The 24,765-nt window shown below is 41.3% G+C and overlaps 1 protein-coding gene across 9 annotated transcripts in view; it reads left to right on the top strand.

Annotated features, from left to right (window-relative positions):
- Positions 1 to 24,765, top strand: part of sox5 (SRY-box transcription factor 5) — a 154,546-nt gene that overhangs the window by 44,898 nt on the left and 84,883 nt on the right. For 6 of the 9 annotated variants that reach the window (XM_008425897.2, XM_008425894.2, XM_008425895.2 and 3 more), the window contains exons 1-2: positions 11,955 to 12,230; positions 24,556 to 24,751. In XM_008425897.2, the coding sequence (XP_008424119.1) occupies positions 12,154 to 12,230; positions 24,556 to 24,751 (273 nt within the window). In that variant the 5' untranslated portion in view covers positions 11,955 to 12,153. Of the gene's footprint in view, positions 1 to 11,953; positions 12,231 to 24,555; positions 24,752 to 24,765 lie in introns of those variants that run through there. The other 3 variants (XM_008425901.2, XM_008425893.2, XM_008425896.2) reach the window with 3 other exon arrangements.

Here is a 24,765-nt window from a genome sequence, read left to right as displayed (position 1 = left end):
TTCTTTTTTTTCTTTTTTTAAATCACATTCTACTCTATTCCATACCATGAATACCTAATACAATAGTTCAGCTGAAGGTTTTCTGAAATGAGTTGCTGCATATATGACCTTCATCAGTAGATGAAGTTGAAACAGAATAGCAATGGTGCAGATTTTAATTTTGTTGAGCACTCAAAGGTTATTTCATAAAAGATTTGAGGATCAAAGTTCATTATAGAGCTCTGAATAAGACTCCAATCCCTGGTGCTCATACGTTTAATTTATTTCAGTGTAATTCAAGTTTAGTTTTCCAGCTTTATCTTAATTGTTGTTCTCGTTTCTTCCAGTGATGCGAACCAGGCAGTTGTGGTGGTAGACGTTTGAAAAATCTGGCCAGATTATGAAATGAACTGTTTTGGATGTAAAGTTCACCTAAACCTCTAGAGCCATTATTTTACTGCAAAACAACAACTCGTTATTGTTTTTTTTTTAAATGCAGTTATGGTTGTATATATATTTGAAGGATAATGTCAACCAAAATGTGGGCTTCAAATTGGGAATTTACAAGGCAGTAATTGACGAGCTGGGCCATGCTACTTAAATATCAATATCAGAGTTTTAAACACTATTGAAATATCACTCACAGCCCAAACTGTTTATAATATGCTTAGAAAATAAGCAAAATGATGATGTTTGTAAGGTTGAGCATATTCAATTTATAAATTAAATGTAAGTTCAGTGATGCCCTTTTCATTGCCCAACTGTAAGTTTCTTGTGTCTAAGCAGAAAATAAGTATTTCAAAAGAGCTTATGTTTTAGAAACAGTACCTGTTATTAATTTGGTGTTAGGAGATGAGCAATTTTTTTCTGGTAACGAACTGCGTAGAATGTCTGTTTTACAATATATTTCATTACCAAAAAAAAAAACCTTTCACATTTTCACTTTTCTGCAAAATTCACCAACTATACAAGTCTTGTTAAGTAGTAAGTTGTATAAAATAAGTAGTACTTCAAAAAAGTAGAAGAAATCTTATGTTTCTTTAACATAAAGAAGTGCCACAAAGTAAACAGCTGATTTTTTACTTTTGCAAATTTTAACAACTGTAAATTTCTTGTGTGTAAGCAGATAAGCAGTATTTCAAAAGAGCTTATGTTTTAGAAACAATAACATGGATACACACGGTGCATCCACCATGCATTTGCACTTTTTGTGCACTTCTCTGTCTTTTTAATGTGCGCATACCTTGTGTGTGTTTCCAAGTCGTACGGTGTTTTCTTTTTTCTTTCTTTCTTTTTTTTTTTGTAAATCATTCACTTTTTATTTATCTTCCCAGGTTAGTTTTTCATTAACCCTGATGTGACACGGACTCCTTTTCATTCACCGCTACGCATTGTCTGCTCCAGCCATTCGCTCTCGCCCAGCACTGAGGGTTACTAATAAATAAGTGACACCAGAAGCAGCCTGTTTCCCTCACTCATAATTAACCGACTTGATGTTTTCAAGGAGAGGAGCTAATTAGGAATGAGTTAAGATTCGCACAAAGAGTACAGATGATTAATTAATTTTCCACACAGCCATTGTTGGTGAGAAAAACAGCTTGTTTACAATACAGCTCTTTCCGTCGTGGTTATAGCTCACTTAGGGGGCATGGCAGGGAAAGGTCTGTCAATATTACATGTGAATTCCACGTCCATGTCAGAAAAGGTATAATAAGGAAAAAAAAAAAAAAACTTCAATGAAGACTCTTAGTCAGACAAAAGAGTGAACCGTGCTTTCATTCACTTATCTGCCCCCTTTTCTTGTTTAGAGCTGCATTAAAAGGAAGATGTGCTAGAGGTCATTGTGGCCGCTGGTCAATACAGGTACACATGAGAAAACTGTTCACATTTACTCCAAAAATGAATTTCAAATCACCAACTAACCTAAAACACATTTTGGACAATATAGAAACTGGAGAACCTGGAAAACCTGAAGTACCAAAACAAACACTCCAAACTAGAATCCCTCTGACTGTAAGGCCAAAGTTACAGATCAGTTCAGTTAAGAGGGAAATTTATCGCACATGCCTTCGTTTAAATAATAAAGAAGATCTAAAAATTTTCACAATAACTCTTCATCCTTCATCAAGTGAAAATGGCTTCCAGTGATACTGGGGCAGCTACGGATGGAACATGTGGTGGATGTTTGACTAACCACAGCATCTCTTTCTCTTCACAGCGCCTCCTGGATTCTTGTAACACAGACAAATATTCAACCAGGAAGTTATTAATCTAACGACACAAAGTAAAAACTCTTAAAATGCTAAGCTAAGCGCCACCACGTGGTGTGAGACCAAGTTATTCAAAAGTCTTAATATTTCATTATTTGGGGAGAAGTTAGTGGGTGATGTAATTCTACTTAGAAGTCACAATTTCTGGTTGCAAGGTGGCCATTTTTAGCGGAGCGCTTCCTGAAGTTCCAACTTGGAAAGTCAGAAGTAAATGCCAAGTTCAAATTTAGACATGACTGGTTGAATGCCATTAAACTAGTAGCACACACAGTGCTGTCCAGTCCGTCAGTGAACATGTTCCATTAGTGTTTGAATGCATAGACTGGAAAGTATTTCTTTGTTATGGGCCTATATTGCTAACAGTATGAGCCCTGCAGTCACTGGCTTATTGGCATCTAGTGACAGCACACTCAGTGTGGGTCTGATGTGACTCAATAATCTCACTTCCAGCTTCAGATGCATTAAACGGAGAATTACTCACCTCTGTACCGTCTTATATTTCACAATATTCAGCAAGAGGACAAATTAATTTGAGACAAAACCTTCAAGTCAGATTTCATCTTCTGTTATCTTCAGTTCATGCAAACATTTTAGTTTGTCAAAGTTTTTGCTTGTTGGACAGTTTTGTCTGGAATTGTTTACTTCAGCTTGGAAACAATATTAAAATGTTTGTTTTGAAATGAAGTTACAAGTCAACGACCTTGTGAGGCGGTTGGTTTGTTTGTGCCTCTGCTTTGAGGTGGGTAAACAAACCTGATATTTGCTTTTGTTGCACCAAAATCAAGGCACCTACCTATTGTACTACGACCGTGAAATTTAAAAACGGAATATTTAGTTTGAATATTTATGTAGTTCGTAACGATAAGTCTTTATTTTTGATAGGAGATGTGATGCTCTTTGTCCTTTCAAGGACTTTTAAGATGCAAAAAAAATAATAATAAAAGAATCAGTTTTACTGGCATAAAATTTATTAGACCATTTTATGAATTCTAGCATTTTCCATTTACCTTCAGAGTTGCTGAAGTGTGAAAACTGTAATGTCTAGTTGTAATCGTACCAATACATTTTGAATATTTGAGAGAAAAGCATATGTATATTTTCCGAAACAAAAATCAAAAATAAAACCTAAAAACAAGACGTCGGGTTTAACCTTCTGCTTCTTCCTAAGCGATAAATCTTCTGGCCAAGTTATCATACTTTACTCGCCTCACTATACCTTGCTAAAAGTGGAATAAAGCAATTTGTTTTGTCTGTCATCTTGTCTCCAGCTGTCCACCTCCCCGTTTACCGGCTCAGTTTTCCAGCCTATGCAGAGACTGATGGCTTTGGGGAGAGAGAAGTGGGGATTGCAAAACAGACAGAGATAAAGAGACAGACTTGGTTGTAAGTGTAAAACGGACACACACATATTCACATCCATGTCACTTCATGTCACTTGACACACCAAAGAAGAGAAGGTGYGTCTCTGCATCTGTGTGTGTGTGGATAGCATTGGCCTGAGCCCTTGCTCGTATTAAAAGGGCCCTGGCAGCAAGAGATAGCGGCTCTATCTTAATGGTTTCCACTGCCTGCCACTCAGCCTTCAGACGGACTCTTCTCCCTGCACACTTCTTCCCACGATAAAACCACTTCACAGGGGCTTGTGCCTCTCCACGCTGGCCTCTCCTCTTCTCCTTGGAGAGACGAGAGAGAAAAAGAGAGAAGAAAAGCTTCCCGAGGTATTGATACGTGCGCACGGCCTCAGACTGAGGCAGAAACAAGGTAGACGGGGACAGTTCACCGCTTGTGTTACGGAAAACTGTTATATGATGTTGCCAAAAGTATAAAATGAGACATGGCAAAGGTAACAGGAAAAATCTTAAGGAAGAGAGGACGGATTATGCTTTTCCTTAATATAAATTCGGCTCCCTATCCGTTGGTTTATCTACACACGTCGGGTGGCAGGATGAAAAAAACCATCATAATGCCTTGCAAAATATTGATACCTGTCGAACTTTTTCACATTTTTCCATATTACAAACCTGAATTTTATCCGATTTTATTTGCAGTTTATGTAAAAGATTGACTCAAAGTCCCATAGAAGCATGAAGTGAGATAAATAAAAAAACAATTCACAGTTTTCAGCCTTTACACTTCGGAGGTTTGCTGGAGGACATCAGTAGACACATGTCATTGTGAAGATCAGGAAATACAGCAAACAGGTCAGGGAGGAAGTTGCGGACAGAACTATACAATCTGTCATTGAAGGACAGACATTTTGTGGTACAACTGAAAACTCAAGACAAAACCTTAAAAACTCTTCTTGTACAGGGTTTTTGAACTCTGTTATTAGCTGTAAACTGAAATACAAACCTCCATGAACAGATCACTCATCCACCACTAGAATGCAAAACTTTTCCATTTGGAAATAAATTAGGAAAGAAAGAAAAAAAATCTGGATTTTGAGAGCTTTGCTCCTCAGCCTGCCTGGAAAGCAATATTTGACAAATGGTAGCATGCTCATTCCTCACCTATTTAAATGCAAACTATGCAGTTTTTTGCAAAGTAATCTCGAGCTTGCACTGAAAACCGCCACCGTCCCTAAACGCTGATTTGCCGCATTGTGTCTGACGTCTTTATCTCAGAATTTGCATGATGCGGAACAAGAATGTTTGAGGAAATGTCAGGGAGATGTGTGTTGGTAAACGCTCGTCTTCCAACACTGCGACTATTTACTGCTGATCTCTGCTTGTTCTTGCTCGTGGTCAACTCCTAATACAATACACCTGTCAGGGTCCTAAGATGGAATCAATCGTTCCTTTGGTTCCTTTTCTGTTTTCATCCATTTTTTCCACATTTTACCTGTACTTTGCTTTATAAGTTTTATAAGTTTTAAAGTCATGCTTTATAAGTTTCTGTTTGAGAACAGCTTATACAAGGGATCTTTGCTAAACATTTTGTATTTAGTTAGGTAGCTTTTTGTCAACATTTATTGTTTATATAAAAACCGTAGCATGTTATGCTGCCTGACCTGTGTTCAGCTTTTTGGATTAAAAAAAGAAAAAAAAAGAAAAACAGTAGGTTTTTATGCAGCTCACCGTACTACATCGATTTTTGTGAATTTGCATTCTAGTTTACATCGTCTTTTGTCCGCTTCGCCGTCTATTATTAAGTCAAAATTAATCTTCGCCAAGTTCATGGCAAGTAAAATCTTTGAGACGCTATTAGCCTTTACCATTGTGTGAATGGTAATTTCATAAAGAGCTATTCAAAATATGAACGCGAGCCTCATGCCCATTCTTCCAGCTGTCGTTAGACGGGGGAAGCAGCGGTGGGGGTGGTGGGGAGCGGGGCGAGGGGTGTGCCCAGGTCAGCCCTGCTCCGTTATGTTGACCGATCGCGGCCGTCTCAGCCGCATAATGGAGAAATTAAGTTTCTGTAATGCACAAATGAGGTTATCATTGGTTTTGCAGCTGTTTACAGGGTCAAGGAGAGATGCTGTGTTCAATCGGGGCTCAATTTAGTCTGGAATGCGATTAGATTTAGCCCTTCCAGTGTATTCTCTCCATCTGGCCATGAATTAGATTAGGTAAATAGAAAACTAATGCCACTGATTGTGGTTGACGCTGTAATGTTCGTATTATAGAAAGCAAAAGAGTTTTTATGGGTTTGTGGCTCGGCTCCCATGGGAATGTAAAAGTTACGGAGAGTCTCGGTTTGGTTGTTGCATAAGCTAAGTTGCACTTTCTAATCTGTTGTTGGCGTGACAATAGAGTGGGTACAGACCAAAATATGTTTTTCAATCCTTATTATCAAGCATGAAACTTGAAATTGCTTGGTGCTTCTATCTCCAGCAATTCTTCATTTTCCAAATTCAAGCAACTATGCAAATTAGTTGTACTGTAACACTTTGTTCAACAGTTAGACAGGTCATCTGAGACGTTATTGATTAAATGTACAATAATTTCATTAAATCGCCATAAAATGTTGCGATTAATTAAGAACTGGCTCTGGAAGCAGCTGGAATAGGCATTTCCTTTTTTTTCCCTCCTTCTTCTTTTTGCTCTTTGGCTATTTCCGTCTTCTGAACAAAGAATGGCTTGATTGGACTTCATTGAATCTGGCACAAACATTGACTTGGACCTCATGGTTGACATGATTAGATTTTGTTGGTAAGATGTTATTGTGCCAATACATTTTTGATCACAACTCAAGAACTTGGGGCATTAATTGGAAAACAGTGATTGAGAAATTGTTAAATTAAGAAATGGTGATTTTATTGGGCTCATCTGCTTAACATATCCATAACTGAGGCATCTCTGCTCCCAGAAGTAAAGCTGTGTTTTAAGAGGACGTCACCAAACATAACTGCCTTTCATGTCAATAGCATATTTTTTTAAATACAGCGTATTAGTTAACTATTCGGCAGACTACAGAACTCATGGTTTTATCAATTACACCAGGTCCTCAAACAGCAGAGCAACCTCAGAACATCGCAAACTGTGTTAATTTTTGCCCAAATGTAATCGATTTATTTCTGTCACATCAGGACACAGAACATTTTCCAAAAAGTCTTGGGAGTCACGAAGACGTTGGAGGTAAATAGGTGCCTCTAATGTAAATTGGTGCTATCGTCCTCCAAGTACTGTTTTTCCTAATTTAAAATTTTTAATATTGAGTTATGAATGCTGACATTGTGTAAGATAAAGAAAGAAAGGTTTGCAGTGCTTTAAGTGTTAGGTTGTCCACTCTTCAAAGGGTGTTTCCATTTCTGCGTAGTGGCTCTCAATGAGGTTTGACAGAAAATCCTTCTACTTTAGTAATCCTTCCCATATTGGAAGTCATCATGACTTTACTTCACATCTGTTGCATTTCTTTTGATGTGGACATGAGGCGCTGCTTTTTGAGGTCTTTTCTCCTACTTCATGCTGTGAGACGGGTTCTATGGTTCCATGTTGGAGGCCTACAACTTCAAAAGACTCAGAAGGTCTGATTTGACTGTAATTTGGTGAACACAAAGAGATCAATTAACACCAGAGATAAATAATAAACGGCTGGATCTGTAAAGTGGGAGCAAGTCTAAGACGACTACAAAAAGCCATAAATGGTGGTCCCCCATCATTGGCTTACACTTTATATAAAACTGTATTCTGGATTGCAAAATCAGAACTATGGGAGAGCTATATTTAATAATAGTTGCATGTTTTGCATTTTTAATATTCAAAATGGTAAATCTTCAAAAATCCACCTTTCATTGTGGCAGCTTAATAATCCTCCTGTTTCTGTAACAAAGTGGTGAAGATTTTTTTTTTTCTCACTTTTTCTTAAACTTTGTATTTATGGCTCTGATTAGCAAGTAGTTACTCTCATTGTTATTCTCTGACTTAAAGTTATCAACCAACACCTTAATTATTTGAATGCGTTCTGTTGTATTTGGTATTTTGAAGAGTAGTAGAAAAATTTACGTGTCGCATCATATTTATATCCAGGGGAAACGGAAAGTAGTGATTTATTGATTAAATGTCCTTTTTGATTCTTTTTTTTTATCCCCACTGAATAAATGTTCTGCAGTTAAAGGTTTGATTTTTCTAAATTTTTCCACTTGACATTATACTGCAGTTGTTTTCAGGTGTTTTCATCTCCTTTATTTGCCATTGATGCAAAGAAATGTGGCGGTACCAGTAAAACTATCACTGGAAATCTACCTTTTCACTCAGTTGAAGTATAAAAAAAGCAGCTAAAACATGATTGAGGCATCACCTGTGTATTTGAAGTGCACCTAGTTTCCACCTTAAGAGATGACTGCCTTTCTCTGCTCAATTTGTGTGTGTGTGCATGCGTGTGTGTGTGTGTTTTAAAGTATGGCAGAAGTGGCAGCCCGTCAGCTCTGCTTTTCTCTGAGCTCCAGAACAATAGCTGGATTGGCCATATGTGTGACACCCAGACCACACACTCTTAATAATGACTGACAGCACTAAGGGCTGAAGGCAGCATGCACTGCTAGCACAGACACATGCATGTACCACACGCGCACACGCACACACACACACTCACACACACACACACACACACCTGATGACATGCAGGGTGTGGTGGATTGGTCAAGGTTTCAGTCAGGTTGCATATGTCTGCTGTCTGAGCGTGTTTGTATTTATCTTGAGCTTGAGCCCTGCTGAGCGAGTTCAGCTGTGTTCCTGAAAGATCAAATCTGCAGATCACTGCAAAGAGTGAAGAAATTACTCTCCATGTATATTTTTTAGTGACAAAAAGAAAAAAAAGCTGGAAAAAAAAAGCCATTTAATGCCGTTTGAGCTAATGGTAACAAATCTTCCAGCCACGTTTAAGCGCAGCAGAGGGAAAAAAAAAAGTGACTGCATAAATTGACAGAGATGGATTACTCAAACATGTTGACATTAATGCTCGCGCAGTAATAAAGTGACATTTATCTCAAGATTGCCTCAAGAGAGCATGAATTCAGGTTCATTACGTTTGATATTTGGCAAGTGGCCACGGTGCACGAGGGGCTTCCCCCCCTTTCACGTTCACGTCAGTGTTAAATCGTAATGACAGGAACGTAATAACATGCATAGGTCCATTATTAATTCTGTTAAATGCATTAGAAATGCCATTTAGTTGATTTTAAAGCGCCAAAGCGTGCGCGGAGCCATGCAGCTAAAACATATATGGTTGGAGGCAAAGATGGAAACAACTGATCGGCATCTTTCACCCCCTATTTCACATCTATCATGTCCCCCTTCCGTTTCCAACAACAAATTTGACACCAAAACTGAAAGCAAATAATGTAAGAAATAATTTCAAAGGAAACATGGCTGACCTTTCTTAAGACGGCATTGTTAGGAACCCAAAGGCTTGAACCTCAGGATACCTTATATTAATCTTGTTTCAAGGTTTGTTTCACATCCACTGTTCTGGCGCTTTATTCCGTCGGCATAGCCAATCATGTCAAAAGCATGATGTGTATCAAAGTTGAGCACAAAACGTCTTTGCTTCACTAACGCGCTGGAACCAAAGGGACAGTGAAAGAGGAACAACACAAGTTAACCAATTAAGCACGGGTTAGTCCAAGGCATTACTAGAGATAACATAAACCTTTCAATTCATGCATCCAGTAAATGTATTATAGTGTCCATAATGCTCTATTAACCTTCCCATTAATGTTTATTTGCTATTAACATTAAACTGAAAGCAGCTGAATGTGTTTTCATCTATTTTTCACCGGGCAGCTAAGGAGTGTTACATGGCAAAATAAAAGTAAAATAAACAACTCAATTTCTTTTTAACTCTCTCCATTTGTCTGAAGCGTTCAGCCTCGTTTGTTCTGCTCACTTCATCGACGGTCCGACCCCGAATGCCCGACGTCACACATCTTGTTGCTCTTTCATCTTTGTTTCGGGTGTGTCTTATTTAAGGCACGAGGAACCAAAATGTAAAAGAGCTTAGTGTCTGAAACAGAATGCTGTAGGTTTAATAGATCGGTCGGGCCAGATAGAAGGCTTTCAGAGAAAAGCCAATAGATGACATATATAAACTGTAGCGCAAGTCAGTGGTTAGATGTCAGAGGCCAACCGAGGGCATCTAATTTTCATCAAAATAAGAAATGAAATTTTGAAAATGATTTGAAATGACTGATATTTGTTGTTTTTGACTGTTTTTTTGTTGTTATTTTTAACTGCATGTTTCAAAAATTTCATTTCCTCAGAGGAAATATTCTGAGAATTATCCTGTTTCTGCATAAGTAGGGGTGTAATGCTACACTAAAGTCCCAGGTCAGTATATCCGCCTACAAAATTCAGCTTGGGAAGCTGAAATACCTGGGCACAAAGCTACTTAAAAAGCTCAGCTCTGATTGGCTGTTCCCTTTAGGGCAGAGATGTAGTGGATGTAGTGCCAAGACTGTTGTTTATTTTAAGGTATTTTGGTGTGTAAACCATTATAATATGAAGTTATACGCGTTTTTTAGAGGCTGCTTGAATGGCAATCAATGTAGCAGGATTTGGACATGAGCTAATTTTTCTCCAATACCAGTTCTGTTTACATTCGGCTTGAAGTTGCTTCAATTGTTTAAAAATGCTGGCAAACCTTCTGTTCAGTCCTGCTTCATCACTGTAGCTGGATGTGGCTACTTTCACCCAACAGGCAAATGCCTCCCAAATCTGCTTTTTTTTTTTTTTTTTGCCCAAATGCGACTAATATTGGTCTTTTTACAGCAGTCTGATCAGCCCAATACCGAGCTTTCAACCCCCCTCAAAAACCTGTGAAAGGGCACCGTCTGTGCCACTTCAATATAAAGTGCTAAATCGGATAAGCATCCGATTGTTTTCAAAGCGTTTTCAGTCAGAATGACTGTTGTGCTTCATTCAACTTTTATGCCGCTCTTTTTGTTAGCTTCCTTCATACTACGATCATTTGACAACTGTATGTGTTCATCTTGGTGAATAACTCTCCATCTACTCTTACTTCCGTAAGCAACGTGATGCTGTGTGACATACTCGTTGTTCTGCGCATGTGGGCTGTTTGGGGACGTAAATCGTTCACGTGAATCTGAAGTCAATCAGAGCTGAGCATCGAGACCTGCTGATTGAACGAGTCCACGCAGTTTTGTTAATTCGGTACACATGCATACTAAACAAAAGGGACTGTACACCAAGTTTGCAGTACTTATTTGTGTACCTCCGCATCCCTATTCTTTGGTGAGCAGCTGATGTGCCTCTGATATGATTTTTTTTTAAGCTTTCATAGGGGCTTTTCTCAATAAACAAAAATAACTACCATCCATTATAGCCACGTTTACATTTTTCAAATTTTTTTAAGCTTTTCTCTCAGTCAGACGCAATTTGAGCCTCTGACTTAGTTTTACAGAATAAAGTGCTCTGTTTATGTGTACTTGAAAAGCAGGTGATTTGTGTCAGCTTTACGACGTATCCCACAACTGATGTGAAAGCAGCTTTATGTACCAACAGTCACAAAAGATAGAAAACATCAAAATGCAGGTCCTGAAGACGATTAACGTCTTCGTTGCTGCTTGGTTAGGATCTGTCAGGGTCACATTGTGGCTCAAACATGTAAAACTAAAGCAGGAGGAAAGTTTTTTGTTTGTTTTTTTTCTGCCACAGCTGTACCGCCTCACAATCCTCGCTAGAATCTGCTTAAAGTTGCTCATTTGGCATCGTGTTACTAAAACCAACAAATCACCCTGAAACTTGGATCTTTGTGTCAGTTCTCCTTGTTCAGCATTATTCTAGCCATCAGCTTCCTAGCCTCATGACACTGGGTGAAGGTTGCTAGGCAGAGACGCTGTTTTTGTTTTGCAAAACTTAGTATGTTAGCTGATATCCTGCATGGCAGATTTATCACTTTTTGGATCCTGGTGTTTTTATTAAAAGTGTACAATGGTAGAAAGGAAAACACACCTCTGGCTATTTACTTTAAAGTTTCTGTAAACTGTGTTCAGTTGGGGGCGGGAGCAGGGGGAGGATGAAGGATGGACCTGAGGAAGGGGGCAGCACCACTGTGCATTTGCGTTGATGGACTGACGAGCCCTCTGGTCAAGTAGACCCTCCCTTCTGCTTACTCACACACACACACCCTCTCTCTCTCTCGTTTCGTCTCGTCTGAGCGAGGGAGACTCGGCTGCTGTCCCTTTAAGAGCTGAGCCCAGATCTCACAGCTTACAGCGAGGGAGGGAGAAGAGGAGGGACAGAGGCACAGAGAAAGACGGAGAGGGAGGGTGAGAGGCTGGAAGTGTGTGAGCAGAGAGAGAGAGAGAGAGTGAAAGAGAGCGAGAGCAAGAGAGAGGGAGAGAGAGAAACAGCAGTGTGTGTGAGAGGTTGAAGGATCACTTCAATCCCGTCTTGTTTTTGGGGGAGACTAACCTTGTTCATCTGAAGCATTGTCGGACTGTTTTATGTTGTTGTTGTCGAGAGAGACGGACCCTTACTCCAGCATGCTCACTGAGCCTGAGCTACCTCAGGAGTGTAACAGGTACGTGACACGCTCTGCCGCTCACACACTTCCACACACACACACACACGCGCGCACAGAGATATATAAATATAAACACACACATTCGCATGTAGATGACAGAAAGAAGAGAGCGGACCCGGGATTCAGAGAGCGGATGATTCAAAGACAAGCAGACATAGATGTGCAAAGTGTGTGAAAACAAGACTCGGTCGGCGTGTGCGTGAAGTAACTGTCTGAGCGAAGTTTGACTCTGACTGTGGGATGAAATGTTAAGACAGAGTTGATGATTCACTCCCTATCCTTTTAGTTCAGATAACATATGCAAAGCTGGAGCAATATATGTCCAGGGATGTGTTTGTTTAAGCTTCGGTTGACAGATGACTCCCACTCCCCCGGCGTCCCCCCTCACTCTTTTTCTGTCCGTCCAGAGTAAAACTTGCGCTCATTCAAATCTTCCACGGACAAAACCGCAAAAAAAAAAACATAAAATAAATAAATAAATAACCCACACGAGCACAAGCCAGAAAGACGAGGCGAAACGTGTCAGTCAGAATGTGCGATCATCTCCTCTCATCATCTCATCTCAACTTCTCGCCACAACTTTATTTACTTCTGCTTCCCTGTCAGCGCTCATGCGTCTCCTTCTGTAGCAGTCGGGTATATTTAGGCGCAATCAGACGCTCACAAGTTCATGGAAATGCTCAGCTGAATCCATTTGTTTTTTTTTTACGTTTGCTTTTTTTTGTTTGTTTTTTTTTTTCCAATCAGGATTTGCCTCATCTCATAAATTTATTTTTTCTTGGGGGGGGGGGGGATATTTTTTTGTTGTTTTAATCCAAACTCAACGCATGAAAACAAACCCCTCCGTTAATCCTGTTCTCAATCTGTACGCTCTTCTCGTTGTTATGCCTTATGCTAATATTAATCTCACTGTGCTCCTCTGTTGTTTGTGCAGGCCTGCCTTCGTTTAGAGGTGTGAACCCTCTAACCTTGCACTGTCAACACAAGTGGCTTTCGCCTATGCAATAATGCTTGTTTGATCCTAATACCGCGAGAGGCAGATTATGCTCTAATACATTTTAATTCTAACTCACACATATCATAACATGGGTAACACCGCTCTTTCCTCTCTGCTTTCTCTCCCTCCCTCTCTCCGTCTCTCTCTCTTGACTTTTATTCCATTCAGCTCTCTGTTTTTGCACTGATGAAACTAATCTTTTGTTCTGAGATAAACTAGGGTCGGCGGTGTGGATTTCAAGGGGGGGGATTTCCGTGGAGGCGAAATATTTAGAAGTGGCAAAAACGTGTTTTTAATAAACCGTTCAAATCCTCGTAAAGTGGTCGAGGAGGAGAGAGAGAGAGAGAGAGGGACAGATAACAACAGCTAGAAGGAATTAAACATTTAAAGGATTACACACAAAAAGCAGAATGTATGGAGATAAATGCAGGGATTACAATGACTTAGGAGGAGAGCGCTTAAAACTCTTGCTTTCCAGTAATGCACTCCATCACCGCGGCTCCGGCCGTGTTTCAGAGCGTCTGCATGTTCATATTTGGATGTGTGCGCGCAAGACGGAAAGAGAGAGAGAGAGAGTGGGGGTATCTTCCACTGTACTCGTGTGTGCGTGTGTGTGCGTGTGTGTGTGTGTGTGTGTGTGTGTGTGTGTGCGCGTGTGTGCGTGCGTGTGCGCGTGTGTGTGTGTGATTCAGCCCCAAAGGTTTGCAACGATGCTCTCAGTTCATGTGCTACAGTAAGTGTCCGCTTGCTTCTTCATCATGCTGCTTCTTCTTCTTCCTCTTCTGCTCATTTGTAAGTTATTGAAAATGTTGTTGAAGTGTATTTTGACAGTGTTTAAGAAATATCTTAGCTTGAAGAGTAGGAAGTTAACATTTTAATTAATCAGATTAATTTTGTTCTATTTCCTGGCTTCACCTTTTAACTTTTACGTGCTAAAAATGCAACATTTCTTATTTTGTCATCAGAAATATCAGAAATTATAGCTTTCTGAATGTTCTGCTGTGCTGTGTTACAGAACTTTAACGCCAGGTTGAAATGAGTCAAATCTGCAGGCACGGCCTTGTGTCTTCACACTGAAAACACATGAAGAAAAAGAAAAGGAGAATACCAAAGCGACCAAAACAGAGACAGAGGGAGAAAATAATAATAATAATTAATAATAAAAATAAGGATAGAATAAAAATAAATAAATAAATGAGATTTGAAATTGTAGCCGTAGGCGGAGGAGAGAGCGAGATGAAGGGGAAAAGGGATGATGTGGTCAAACTGACACATTCCTCACCAGCAGACATTTGAAGCAGGTTTTTACAGAAAAGTGAGAGTGCCAGAGATGAAGTGAAAAGAGGGGCGTGTGTGTGTGTGTGCGCGTGTGTATGTGTGTGTGTGTTTGTGGGGAGGGGGGTTATAAGGAGGAGAGGAAGAGGTCTCTGTCAGGGTGGTGTTAAGGCGGTGGTGGATTTTCACACCCCTCCATTTGTCCCCCCTCGGTTTATAGGTGTGTGTGTGTCAGCAGTGGACATGTCAACACTTTGAACGGTTTAAGCGGGACGACACTGGTATCCAATCTGACATCAGAGCGCCGCTAAGAGCCCAGAGGAATTGTCTGGATTTCAGTGACACAAAAAGTCTCATTATTAGTAATTAAAATGTAGCCTCGGAGATGGAAGTTCATTTCATCGCCTCGCGTAAAGTGCTGTGACAGCTGCAGCTTTATTTGCCTTTCAGATTTGGATCCTAACCCAAATGGACAATTAGCAATTCATAAAGTAAGACGCATTGCTATATACGATTAAACGACATTAGCATGATTAGCAGTAAAATGCTGTAAAAATCAAATAAAAAAACAAGGTGACATTCTCTCAATTAGTGCTTTATAATTTGTACTCCGGATGTCTTTGTGTAAAACTTCTGACTCTTCGAATTTTGTGTTTGCAAGTTGTGAGACACGTTCGTTTTCGAAGACGTTTCCGCAGCTGCTGTTCACTCGTTTCTAATTTTGAGTGAGCAGTTCTGCTTCCAGCTTAAGTGTCGCCGTACTTCATGTAAAAGCGTGTGTGGGGAGAGAGGGAGGTGCGGGTGAGATTAAGGCAGTTTGAGTTGGGGCTCGGGGTGGGTGGGGAGGGGTGGAGAGAAGAAGAAGAAGACAGAGAATTTGTGAGAGTGGAGTAATTGAGCAGAATGTCCGTGCTCTGCAAACTAATTCACCGTTCTCCTCTTCTCTCCCCCTGTGGCCCTGTCTCGGCCTCCCTCGCCTTCCCTTTCTCCCCCTCCCACCCACCCACCACATCGGATTGGAGTCCATTGTCTAGGCCATATTGTCTGTCCCCAGAGAGCCTTGATAACCGTGTCTCCATCCGCGAAGCAATGAGAGGGGGGGGGAGAAAAAAAGAAGGGAAAGACAGAAAAATACCAAAGGAGAATGCTAAAGTGCCCCGGCCCGGGTTGATCAGCTGACCCTCGGGGGGTTTCTGCACAGGCTGCGTTTGTTCTTCCCGTTGTGGTGGTTCTGGCTCAGAGAGGATGGGATGAAAGAAAGCGAGAGTGATGAGAAGAGCTTCAGTGTCAGAAGTGACCGGGAAGGAGAAGGAAAGTGCGTGTGTGTGTGTGAGCGGACAAAGGTGTCCCCCCTGCAACCTATTACCCTCCAGGCTAACTAGAGTCGGGTCATATGACATGTGGGTCATCGGGTGGAGGTCAAATGTCAGCAGGGTGCATTCCAATGTCAGCAGAGCAGAGAAACACCAACAGAGCCCCTCGATACGAGCCGGTCATCGGCGTCAGGATAGACTGAGACCCAAACGTGAAAATCGTTTTCTACCTTTTTAAAGTCCCGTTTATCAGACTAAGTTACCGAATGATCTCTAGCTGTGTGTTCATTGCTGCCTCTCCCCCACCTGTTGCTGTGAGAAGGCTGTCTTTACAGCAGTACTTCAGGTCACCAAAAACACAACCAGTCGTGGTGCGTAAACTACAAAAAGCGCCACCCCTAATTTCCCATCACTGTAACGCTCCTTTGCAGAAATGTGATGCATCAGAATCATCTTAACAAGCAAATGTTTAAAACATTTAACAGTAATCAATTGTACTAAAATGCTAGCAGCAGTTGGAATAATTTCTACTTTTCTACTTTAAAAGTGATTAGATCTTTCACATTTTTTGAAGTTGTGTGAAAAGACAGTGAAAAGCAAGGTGGTGTTCTTAAAGGTCACCATGCGTGGATGTTGCTTGCACTTTCATTTCCATCCTATTTGTTCATCCACCCTGCCTGTAGTACACGCAGTCACAGAAAAAAAAATCCTCCATCTTTCCACAGTCCACAATAGGAGACGGTGTCAGGATCTACAACGAAACCTCTGTCTCCCCAGGTAGCGAGGGGGGAAAAGGCCGGGACAGTTTGGGGGCGAAGTGGGAGACTTTCAAAGCCAGATGGGAGTCTGTGGATATGTGTGAGAGAATAAGCTTGTGTGTGTGTGTGTGTGTGTGTGTGGGTCTGCTTTGCAAGGGCAGGCCAAGTCGCTGACAGTGAGACAAATGCCGCGACTCCTTTATGGATTGCTTAACAAATGCGGCACAAACAGAGGCCCAGCTCAACAATGGTAAAAAACACTGTCCCCTCGCTCAATAAACATTATCCCTCTCGCGAAGCACCGGGGGATCCGACTCGCCATCCGCCGGATGCACTTCTCCTCTCTCTTTCTCTCTCTCTGCACCCCCATCGTTGTCTTTCTTGCCTTTTTTTTTTTTTTCCTCTAAAGCAACACTCGAGTTTTTCCCACGAGTTGTTTAGGCTTTGAGAGCCAGACAGCAGCAGACTTTCTTCCCTTTCCCCTCACTGTCCTTTGCTTACCGACTGTTGTGATGTCCACTGACTCAGTGTAAAGGCATAAATATAACGTCGAAAATATGAGGAAAGTATGAGGAGTGATGACTAAAGCTTTGGGTGGATGAGCAAAGAAGAGAAAAGAGAGGATGGTTCTCCCAGAGGCCGCATGAGCTGGCCTCCGTCTTCTGCTTTGCAAAAYGCAGAACCTTTTTCTTTTTTTTTCTCCCTGCATGCATGCATTCATGTGTGTGTGATTAACAGCGGTGACATTAGGGTTGTGTGTTATTGCCTTTTGTGGTTAAGCTGGACAGGAAACACGGTTTGGGCTGCCGGCCGGCGATTTAGGGCACCACACAGAGGCCGCTTTGTGTTTGTGAGGCTGAGTATGTGTCTGCGCCTCTGTGGGTGTGTCTGTGTGTGACCATGAATGCTCTGCAGTACATTTTGGAGCTTTGACTTGCATCTCTAGCTGCGTTTCCATTGACCATGTAATTGCACAAATTGGAATTACGAAAATAAATTTGCTTAATGGAAAGGCGCCAATTAAAAGAACAACATATTTTTTTCATAAAAAGTTAGTGAGCGAGGATGAGGTGGTTTCTCGACTGTATTGAAATTAGCTTATTCCATAAAATTGCAATGGAAATAAATTTTTCCCATCAAACGAAACATGTGATCACTACTGGCGGAAAAGACAAAAAAAAACAACAGGATGATGGCGGGGCATGTTTTTTATTGACTTATCGCGTGAACAAATGTAATCACGTGTAATTTAAATTATTTCTTATTTAACCCTGCCACAGTCTTAGTGAGATTCTCAGGAAGAGCGCAGCAGATGTCACAGTCGGACAACGAGGAAGCGGCGGGCTGTCCTGTCAGACCGTCAAATCCCGAAACTGCATAACAAAAAAAAAAAAAAAACCGTTGTAAAAGCGCACGCATGGTCAGTGCGATCCGCCGGGACTGCACGCAGGGTTAAAAGCTTGCTGGGTCCAATGAACCTCGTCTCTTAGGACACCGCATTTGCAAAAATTGTGTTTTTTCAACATTAGCATAATATCAAATGCCTTATTTAAAAGTTTGAAATCACAGACAAAAAGAGGTCTTCACCTAATTTGAAGCCGTATGAGCTTTTCCTTTCCGCTACTCTTCCCACTATTTAAATGAACAATCTATAAATAACTGTTAGGGAATATCCTTAAGAGTCTGCCTAGAGAGGGGGAAAAGTGAGACAGGAAAACAAGGGATGGATAGAAGTTCTTACAAACAGCTGATTGTGTGAAGAGAGACCAGAGAGGAAGTCGACGCCACAGAAGATGTGAGCGCAGCAAAGGAAACGTTAGGATAAGTTCAGCAGTTTGTAACAGAGAGAAGCAGGATGGAAAGCGATAGAGATTTGTTTTCGCTTTAAAGCTAAAAGAGGAAAAGAGAAGCGGAGGGAAGGAGAGGGGCGGGGGTGAAAATGACAGCAATAAAGCAAGTGATAGCTCGACACGCGGGGGGAAACATTTGTTTAAATTCCTGCCTGAGGTGTCATATGGATGTAAATGCTGCGGTTGGCTCCTAGAAGGCAAAAGGCACCCTGGGCGCCTTATCTAAAAAGGCACATTCCTCTCCACTATTTTTGATATCCACTTCCAATTTCCCTCAGAGAGCAATTTCAAAAGATGGCTCACATTTCCACAGACAGACCCACACCTGAGTGACAGTTCTTGGTACACAATAGATGTCTTCTTTAAAAAATAAATAAATAAAAATACTCCCTCTTTTTTTTTAAGCGCAGATCATAGATGGTATTGACGTTTTTTGCAGGCTAAAACAATGGGAGTTAATTTAAAAAGAAGCTCCTCACACATACACACATGCACACAAATGCAACACACACATGGAATTCTCCAGAGGAGGCTCCCACGCTCCCTGAAAGCTTGTTCTGAGTAGAGGAGTTAACAAGAGCAGTTAGCACTATGATTATGTTAGCAGCCAGACACACTGAGCGAAACACAATGTGTGTGTGTGTGTGCGTGTGTGTGAGAGAGAGAGGGAGACATTTCTGCAATGATTGCGTTGTCTTTTCCTTCCCCCTCATTGACGCTTAAACAAATCTTTGTCCCCGTTCTGCTCAATTCATTTAAAAAGTGTGTTTTTCTAGACATCTTTGCCTGTTCTCAGCCACGTTTATGCCTGTATGTGTTGTGCGTGTGTGTGTGCGCGTTGATTACAGTGAGCAGCGGCCAGGAGACGGTTAACCACCGCTGATGGCGATTACTTGGGCCGTTAATGGACGTCCGTCGCTGTCCGATTAGTGACTTAGCGGCGGACGACATATGTGATATGAGAGGGACTTAGATGAGGAGCCACTAATCATCAAAAAGCCAAGGGGAAGTGGCGCTCTAATCTCAGCTTAGCGCTCTCACTGTGTGCACCGCTTCATGTGTGCGTGTGTGTATGCTGGAAGAGTTTGTTTTTTTATTTATTTTGGGAGCATTTTTATTGCTGGAAAAAAAAAACTACGCAAATAGTCAGCAATTATAACCTGACCGACTATGCCGATTTATCAGCTTAATAAAGCAGCATCTTTTTTTTTTTCTTATCTCAATAAATCCTCCCATCATGCTTTCTCTACAGGCCTCCATCAGTGTGACAGGCCTGCCAAACTTTAAATGAAGTAGCCGGCGTAACCTGCACACCCGCTGTGCCCAATTGTGTAGTAATTCCACTTCAAAGGCAAATGAGGAGAGAGAGAGAAAGAGAGGTTTGGGGGGGTTACAGCCAGAGAGGAGCTGTGAAAAACCTCAGCGTTTGTAGTTATCCACCTCTGAGGAAGTTGTGGTGGGCCTGCTGGGGGGGGGGGGCAAATGGGAAAAGAAGGGGAAGAAGAGGAGGAGAAAGAAAATCTTATGGCGTGAAACGTTGACCACATGAAAGGGCGAAGTCATCCCCCCCCGGTCCCGCTGCGGTCGTTGGTCCGGCTTGTTGTATTAAAATACGTAACACAAGGCAACTGTTTCTATTTGAAGCAAAAGAGAAATATTCTTTCTGCTACTCAACTGTTATGACATATTGATTTGCAGTTCTAACAATGTTGTCTATTTTGACTTTAAAACAGAAGCTAAGCAGAAATGTAGAACATATAAACACCCAATGAAATTTGTTGAAGGTTTTAGTCTTTGTGACAGACGTGCAGAACATTATTCCTTAATGCTATTCAGCTCTTACTATAGTAACACTGAGACAAATCAAAGGAAAGGTCTGAGTTTCCTGTCATATTAGCCATTTTGTGCCATTCAGCACTACACAGTATGAGCATTACATCCATATGAGTGGAGCCTTATGTTAGCAACTTTCCCAATATAGTTTCACACAGCGATGATCAAACAATAAGATTTTTTACACCAAGACAAGAAGTGTCTCCAATAAGCCAAATTTATCTTGATTTTAAGCTAGCCAAATGTGAAGTAGCCTTTCTTTAGCTAGCTAACCAGAAATCTCTCGTCGCTCTGGCATTTTTTCGGACAATTTTGCAGTTTTGAAACACCAACTTTTCAAACCTTGGTATACTTGGTAATAATAATCAAGCAAATCCTAATTTTCATATTTTGAATCTCTGTATATTTCTAATAGCTGAATGTTTCTGTCTTTTGAGGGAAGGCTAAGTCTCACAGCTTTTCTTTATGGAAGTTGTCCAGAAACCTGTAGTAACTTCTGTACTTTCTCTGGCTTCCTATGAAAAGGACAGGAACTGTAACTTTTTAATCTTAAGGCTGGGAGCCGGTTCTTTCCTGGTTTTGTATCTATGCTTGTGTGTTTATTTTTTTTGGGTTAATATTTAACTCTGGATTCCCAGTCCCATTTGGATAAGCCCGAGGAGCTACTGTGGTTAAATGATGGATAGTAAAATTATAAAATCCAAATTAAAAGCCTCCCACGTTTGCGGGGAACTTTCTGTAGCAGAAGGTGCGTAACTCAAGGGAGAGGTCTGAGGATTCAGAGCTGACCTCAGGTCTGCGTGTCAGCTCCTGGCCAGACAGAGGTGTATACAGGGGTACAAGGGGCCGTGTGTTTGTGTCCCGTACAAAAGGTCTTAGTGTGAGAGAGTGAAAGGAGGTAAAGTAAACAGGTAGTGATGAAGACAGACCAGCAGTGTTCAGGCCTCTGTTCTGTGTGAGCTCACATCACACATGTGTGTGTGTGTGCGCGCGCGCGTCTCGGTTCGTGTGTGCGCGAGTGCCGCGTGGCTCAAAAGGCAGTTTGTACAGCTGGGTCTGCCGCTTGCATTGGACGGCGTGTGAAGCGCCACATAACACAGGCGCCAGCACAGGCGCTCTTTACAACCCAGGGATCATAACCGTTTTTGCAAGTCAGTTTCAGTTTTCGTGTCAATCAGATTTAGAGATAACGCCTTGATTGTCATGATCAAGACGAAACAAAACCTCCAGCGGCCATTTATAGCCACGCTTTTTTTTAAATTTTTTATTATTATTATTCGCTGAGCTAGGTGGAACGTCAAGCAGAGATAAAGAAATCTGCTGTTCCTGTTGATGTGTTTTCATGCTGTTCTTGTGCTTTTTTTTTCTGGACATACTGTCCTTTTTATGAGAGCAATCACTTCAAGTTCAGCGTTGTTTTATGTGGAAGGATGTGGAGTCCGGTGAATTATGTTACTATAAGCAATAAAACAGCAGTTAATGAAAGAAACATTTTGATTTTGGCATGAAAGTTTCTACCTGGTATTTTTGGTTTAGTTTCTAGGTCAAACACTTAAAATAAGATAAAACTGACTTACATGCGACTTTTCAGCAAGATATATTAACTTATTTTAAGTCAATAATTCATTAATATTGGTTTATACACTGGCAGATTATTTCACTTGTAACCAAACATTTTTTCCAATATGTAAGTGCAATAATATGTCAGGGGAACTGTTTTTAAAAAAATCAATATTAAGGAATTATTCACTTAGAACAAGTTCCTATATTTTGCTGAAAAATTACATGTAAGTTAGTTTTGTCTTATTTCAAGTTTACCAAGATATTTTCACTAGAAACTAGACCAAAAATAGATTCTGTGTTTTGCTGTGCATTGTCGAACAGTCGTCTGATTAAAGCTGCTATCCAGACTTTTTCTGTAAAATCAACGAAGTCACTTCTGAAGTCCATCACTTATAGGGCCGACATGTCACAGTGGTTTTACATGTTGTAAAAGTTACATAATCATCAGAAATGCCAATAAAGACCAAACTCACACAAATGCATGGCTCAGGTGACATCACATCAGGCCCATTTGTACTTTCTTTTTCCACTTTATTATGTTTTCATTTATAAACCTCATTTTAAAAGGGCTTATCTTGTGCCTTGTGTGATGTCATCACTCATCTTTTTTTTTTTTTCTTCGTTCGGCTCAGTTAAATAAATGTAGCAGTCAAGATGGTGAAGGCATATTCCACACATCAATACAATACCACATTCCAATGACAAAAACAATAAAAGTAAAAGATGTTGAGTAAACCTTTTTTTAATAGTATTTTCTGAGCTTGTGTTGTGGAGATCCAGATTTCATTGCATAAGAAGTCATGTTTGATGGATTGAGATCAACTTTTTAGCTGAGAGCTCACACTTCACATCATTTCGGACAAATACTTTGGGGGAAACATGGTGATGGAAGCATCATGCTGTGGGGATCCTTCTCTCAAGCCAGGATAGAGAAGCTGATTAGAGTTAATTGGGAGGTTGATGGAGGAGCGGGAGGTTTGCCTCCCAGCAGCACAACCCTAAACATGCAGCCAGAGGGAATGGCCTAGTCAAAGCCCACAATGTACCACTTTTAGTCAATCTCATAAAATCCTAGTGAAACACATTCCGATTTCTAATCTGACCACATTTGAAAAAGATTAAGGGCTATAAACTTTCTTTCCCCCTGGACCTTTTTATTATTCTGGAACTTGACATTTTAGAAATATATATATATATAAAAAACTTATTGCAATATCCAAGACAAAGAATTAACAAAAAAAAACCCTAGGTGTTCTTTTTCCATCTATAAATATTGCAGTTAAAATCTCTCAGCATCACCTGCAAGACATTAAATCACAACTTTTTTTTTTTGTTTTTTTTTTGCTATTTTACTTCAACCCCAGCCTTGCCGAGGTGCGATAAAGTTCTGCGTCCGGCGAGCGGCACTCGATGCCGTTTGCGTTTCCACCGTCATGAGGTAAATAAGCGACGAATTAGGAGCAGGGCTGCTCCGAGGAAGAATGCCAGATGTACAGTCCAGAGGAAATCCAATAGAGTCAAGAGTGTAATCAGTTTACTGGAGACAAGCGGGGAGCATGGGGGAAGAATTTGAGAGAGAGAACGGCCGAGGAGGATGACAGAGCCAATTAGAGCGCGGCGCGGTATGAATGCAGGACAGAGACATGTGCAGATGAGTGAGGAAAACAGCTTGTTATTTCAAAGGGAAGTAAAGAATTAGAGGAGTTTGAGGGGTGAGCGCCTGTTGCTTATTGCTTGTTTTTTCTTTTCTATTTTTTTCTTCTTTTTTTTACCGCTTCGCAACACAATCAGTTTCCCAGAGTCCCTCCGTCCCCTGTCATGTGTTGGCTCTGCACCCCTGAGCGTTAGCAGCCTATTACCCAGGGTCATAGTCGCAGTGGCTTCAAGGCTGACAAGTGCATCTGAAAGCACTCAGGCGACGCTGAGAACCACATTAAATTCTATTATTGCCGCATAGTCACTTCATCCCTATTCAGCTGAAGTACAGGGAGGCAAATTTACCTTGCGAGAGACAGAGTTCATCTAATAGATGTGGCTTTATATCCTTTTCCCTCTTTTCAAGGGAACAAAGCCACGGTAACAAATGCAAACAGCAGGGCTGTCATGTTGCCAGCTATTTTTTCCTCCGGTTCCTCTATTGTCCGCAGGTTTTTCATAAATACATATTACTGTCACTGTACATTCTGCCCTCGCTCCATTTTTCTCTTTTCTTTTTTTTTTCCGCTCCCCTCCCCCCCCCCCCCCCCCCCTCCTCCAACAACCTGTGTTTCTGCGTGAAAAGACCTATTGTCAAGACGTGGTCATTTCCTTCACAATGCCCCATGCAACATGGCTCCATTTTAGCAGTAATGGCCTTGTCCTTTTGGGGGAAGTGAATGCTGAATGGCCCCCGTGGTAAACACAGTGTAAGACCTCGGAGCAGGTTTGAAGGTCTGCCAGGCGGCTGGGGCGATCACACGCCGGCTGGAGGGGATTTATTGAAGAGGTTCACTCAAAGAAACGCAGAAGAGCCGAACTTGGAGCATGTCGGAGCTGCGGAGACGAAAAAGGGCTTAAAAATTAACCTTTTACGACACCATTTGGGAGTTTATGAAAAGTACTTTTTTTTTTTTTTTTTGAAATTGACAGGAACTTCCTCCATCTTACAAGCCGTATCCCCTTTTGAATATTGCTCACTCTTCCTCCCGTCTCTCCCTCCTCTCCCTCGTCTTTCTATCTCCTACTCCTTTCCAGGATGTCTTCCAAGCGACCAGCCTCTCCATATGGGGGGACAGATGGAGAGGTAACCATGGCAACCAGCAGACAGCGAGTGGAGGACGAGGAGAGCGAGGGACCGGGCGGTGTCATCCACCTCCCCCTGGCCTCCTACTGCGGAAAGGTGTCCCCTCACTCGCCCCCCAGCCGCCACTTGGATAGCCCCCCCAGCACGGTAAGGACACCTTT

The sequence above is a fragment of the Poecilia reticulata genome, linkage group LG13 (genome assembly GCF_000633615.1).
Source record: "Poecilia reticulata strain Guanapo linkage group LG13, Guppy_female_1.0+MT, whole genome shotgun sequence".
In the NCBI taxonomy this organism is placed as follows: Eukaryota; Metazoa; Chordata; class Actinopteri; order Cyprinodontiformes; family Poeciliidae; genus Poecilia; species Poecilia reticulata.
Note: the sequence above shows the minus strand (reverse complement) of the source record. Positions and strands in the feature narration are given on the sequence as shown.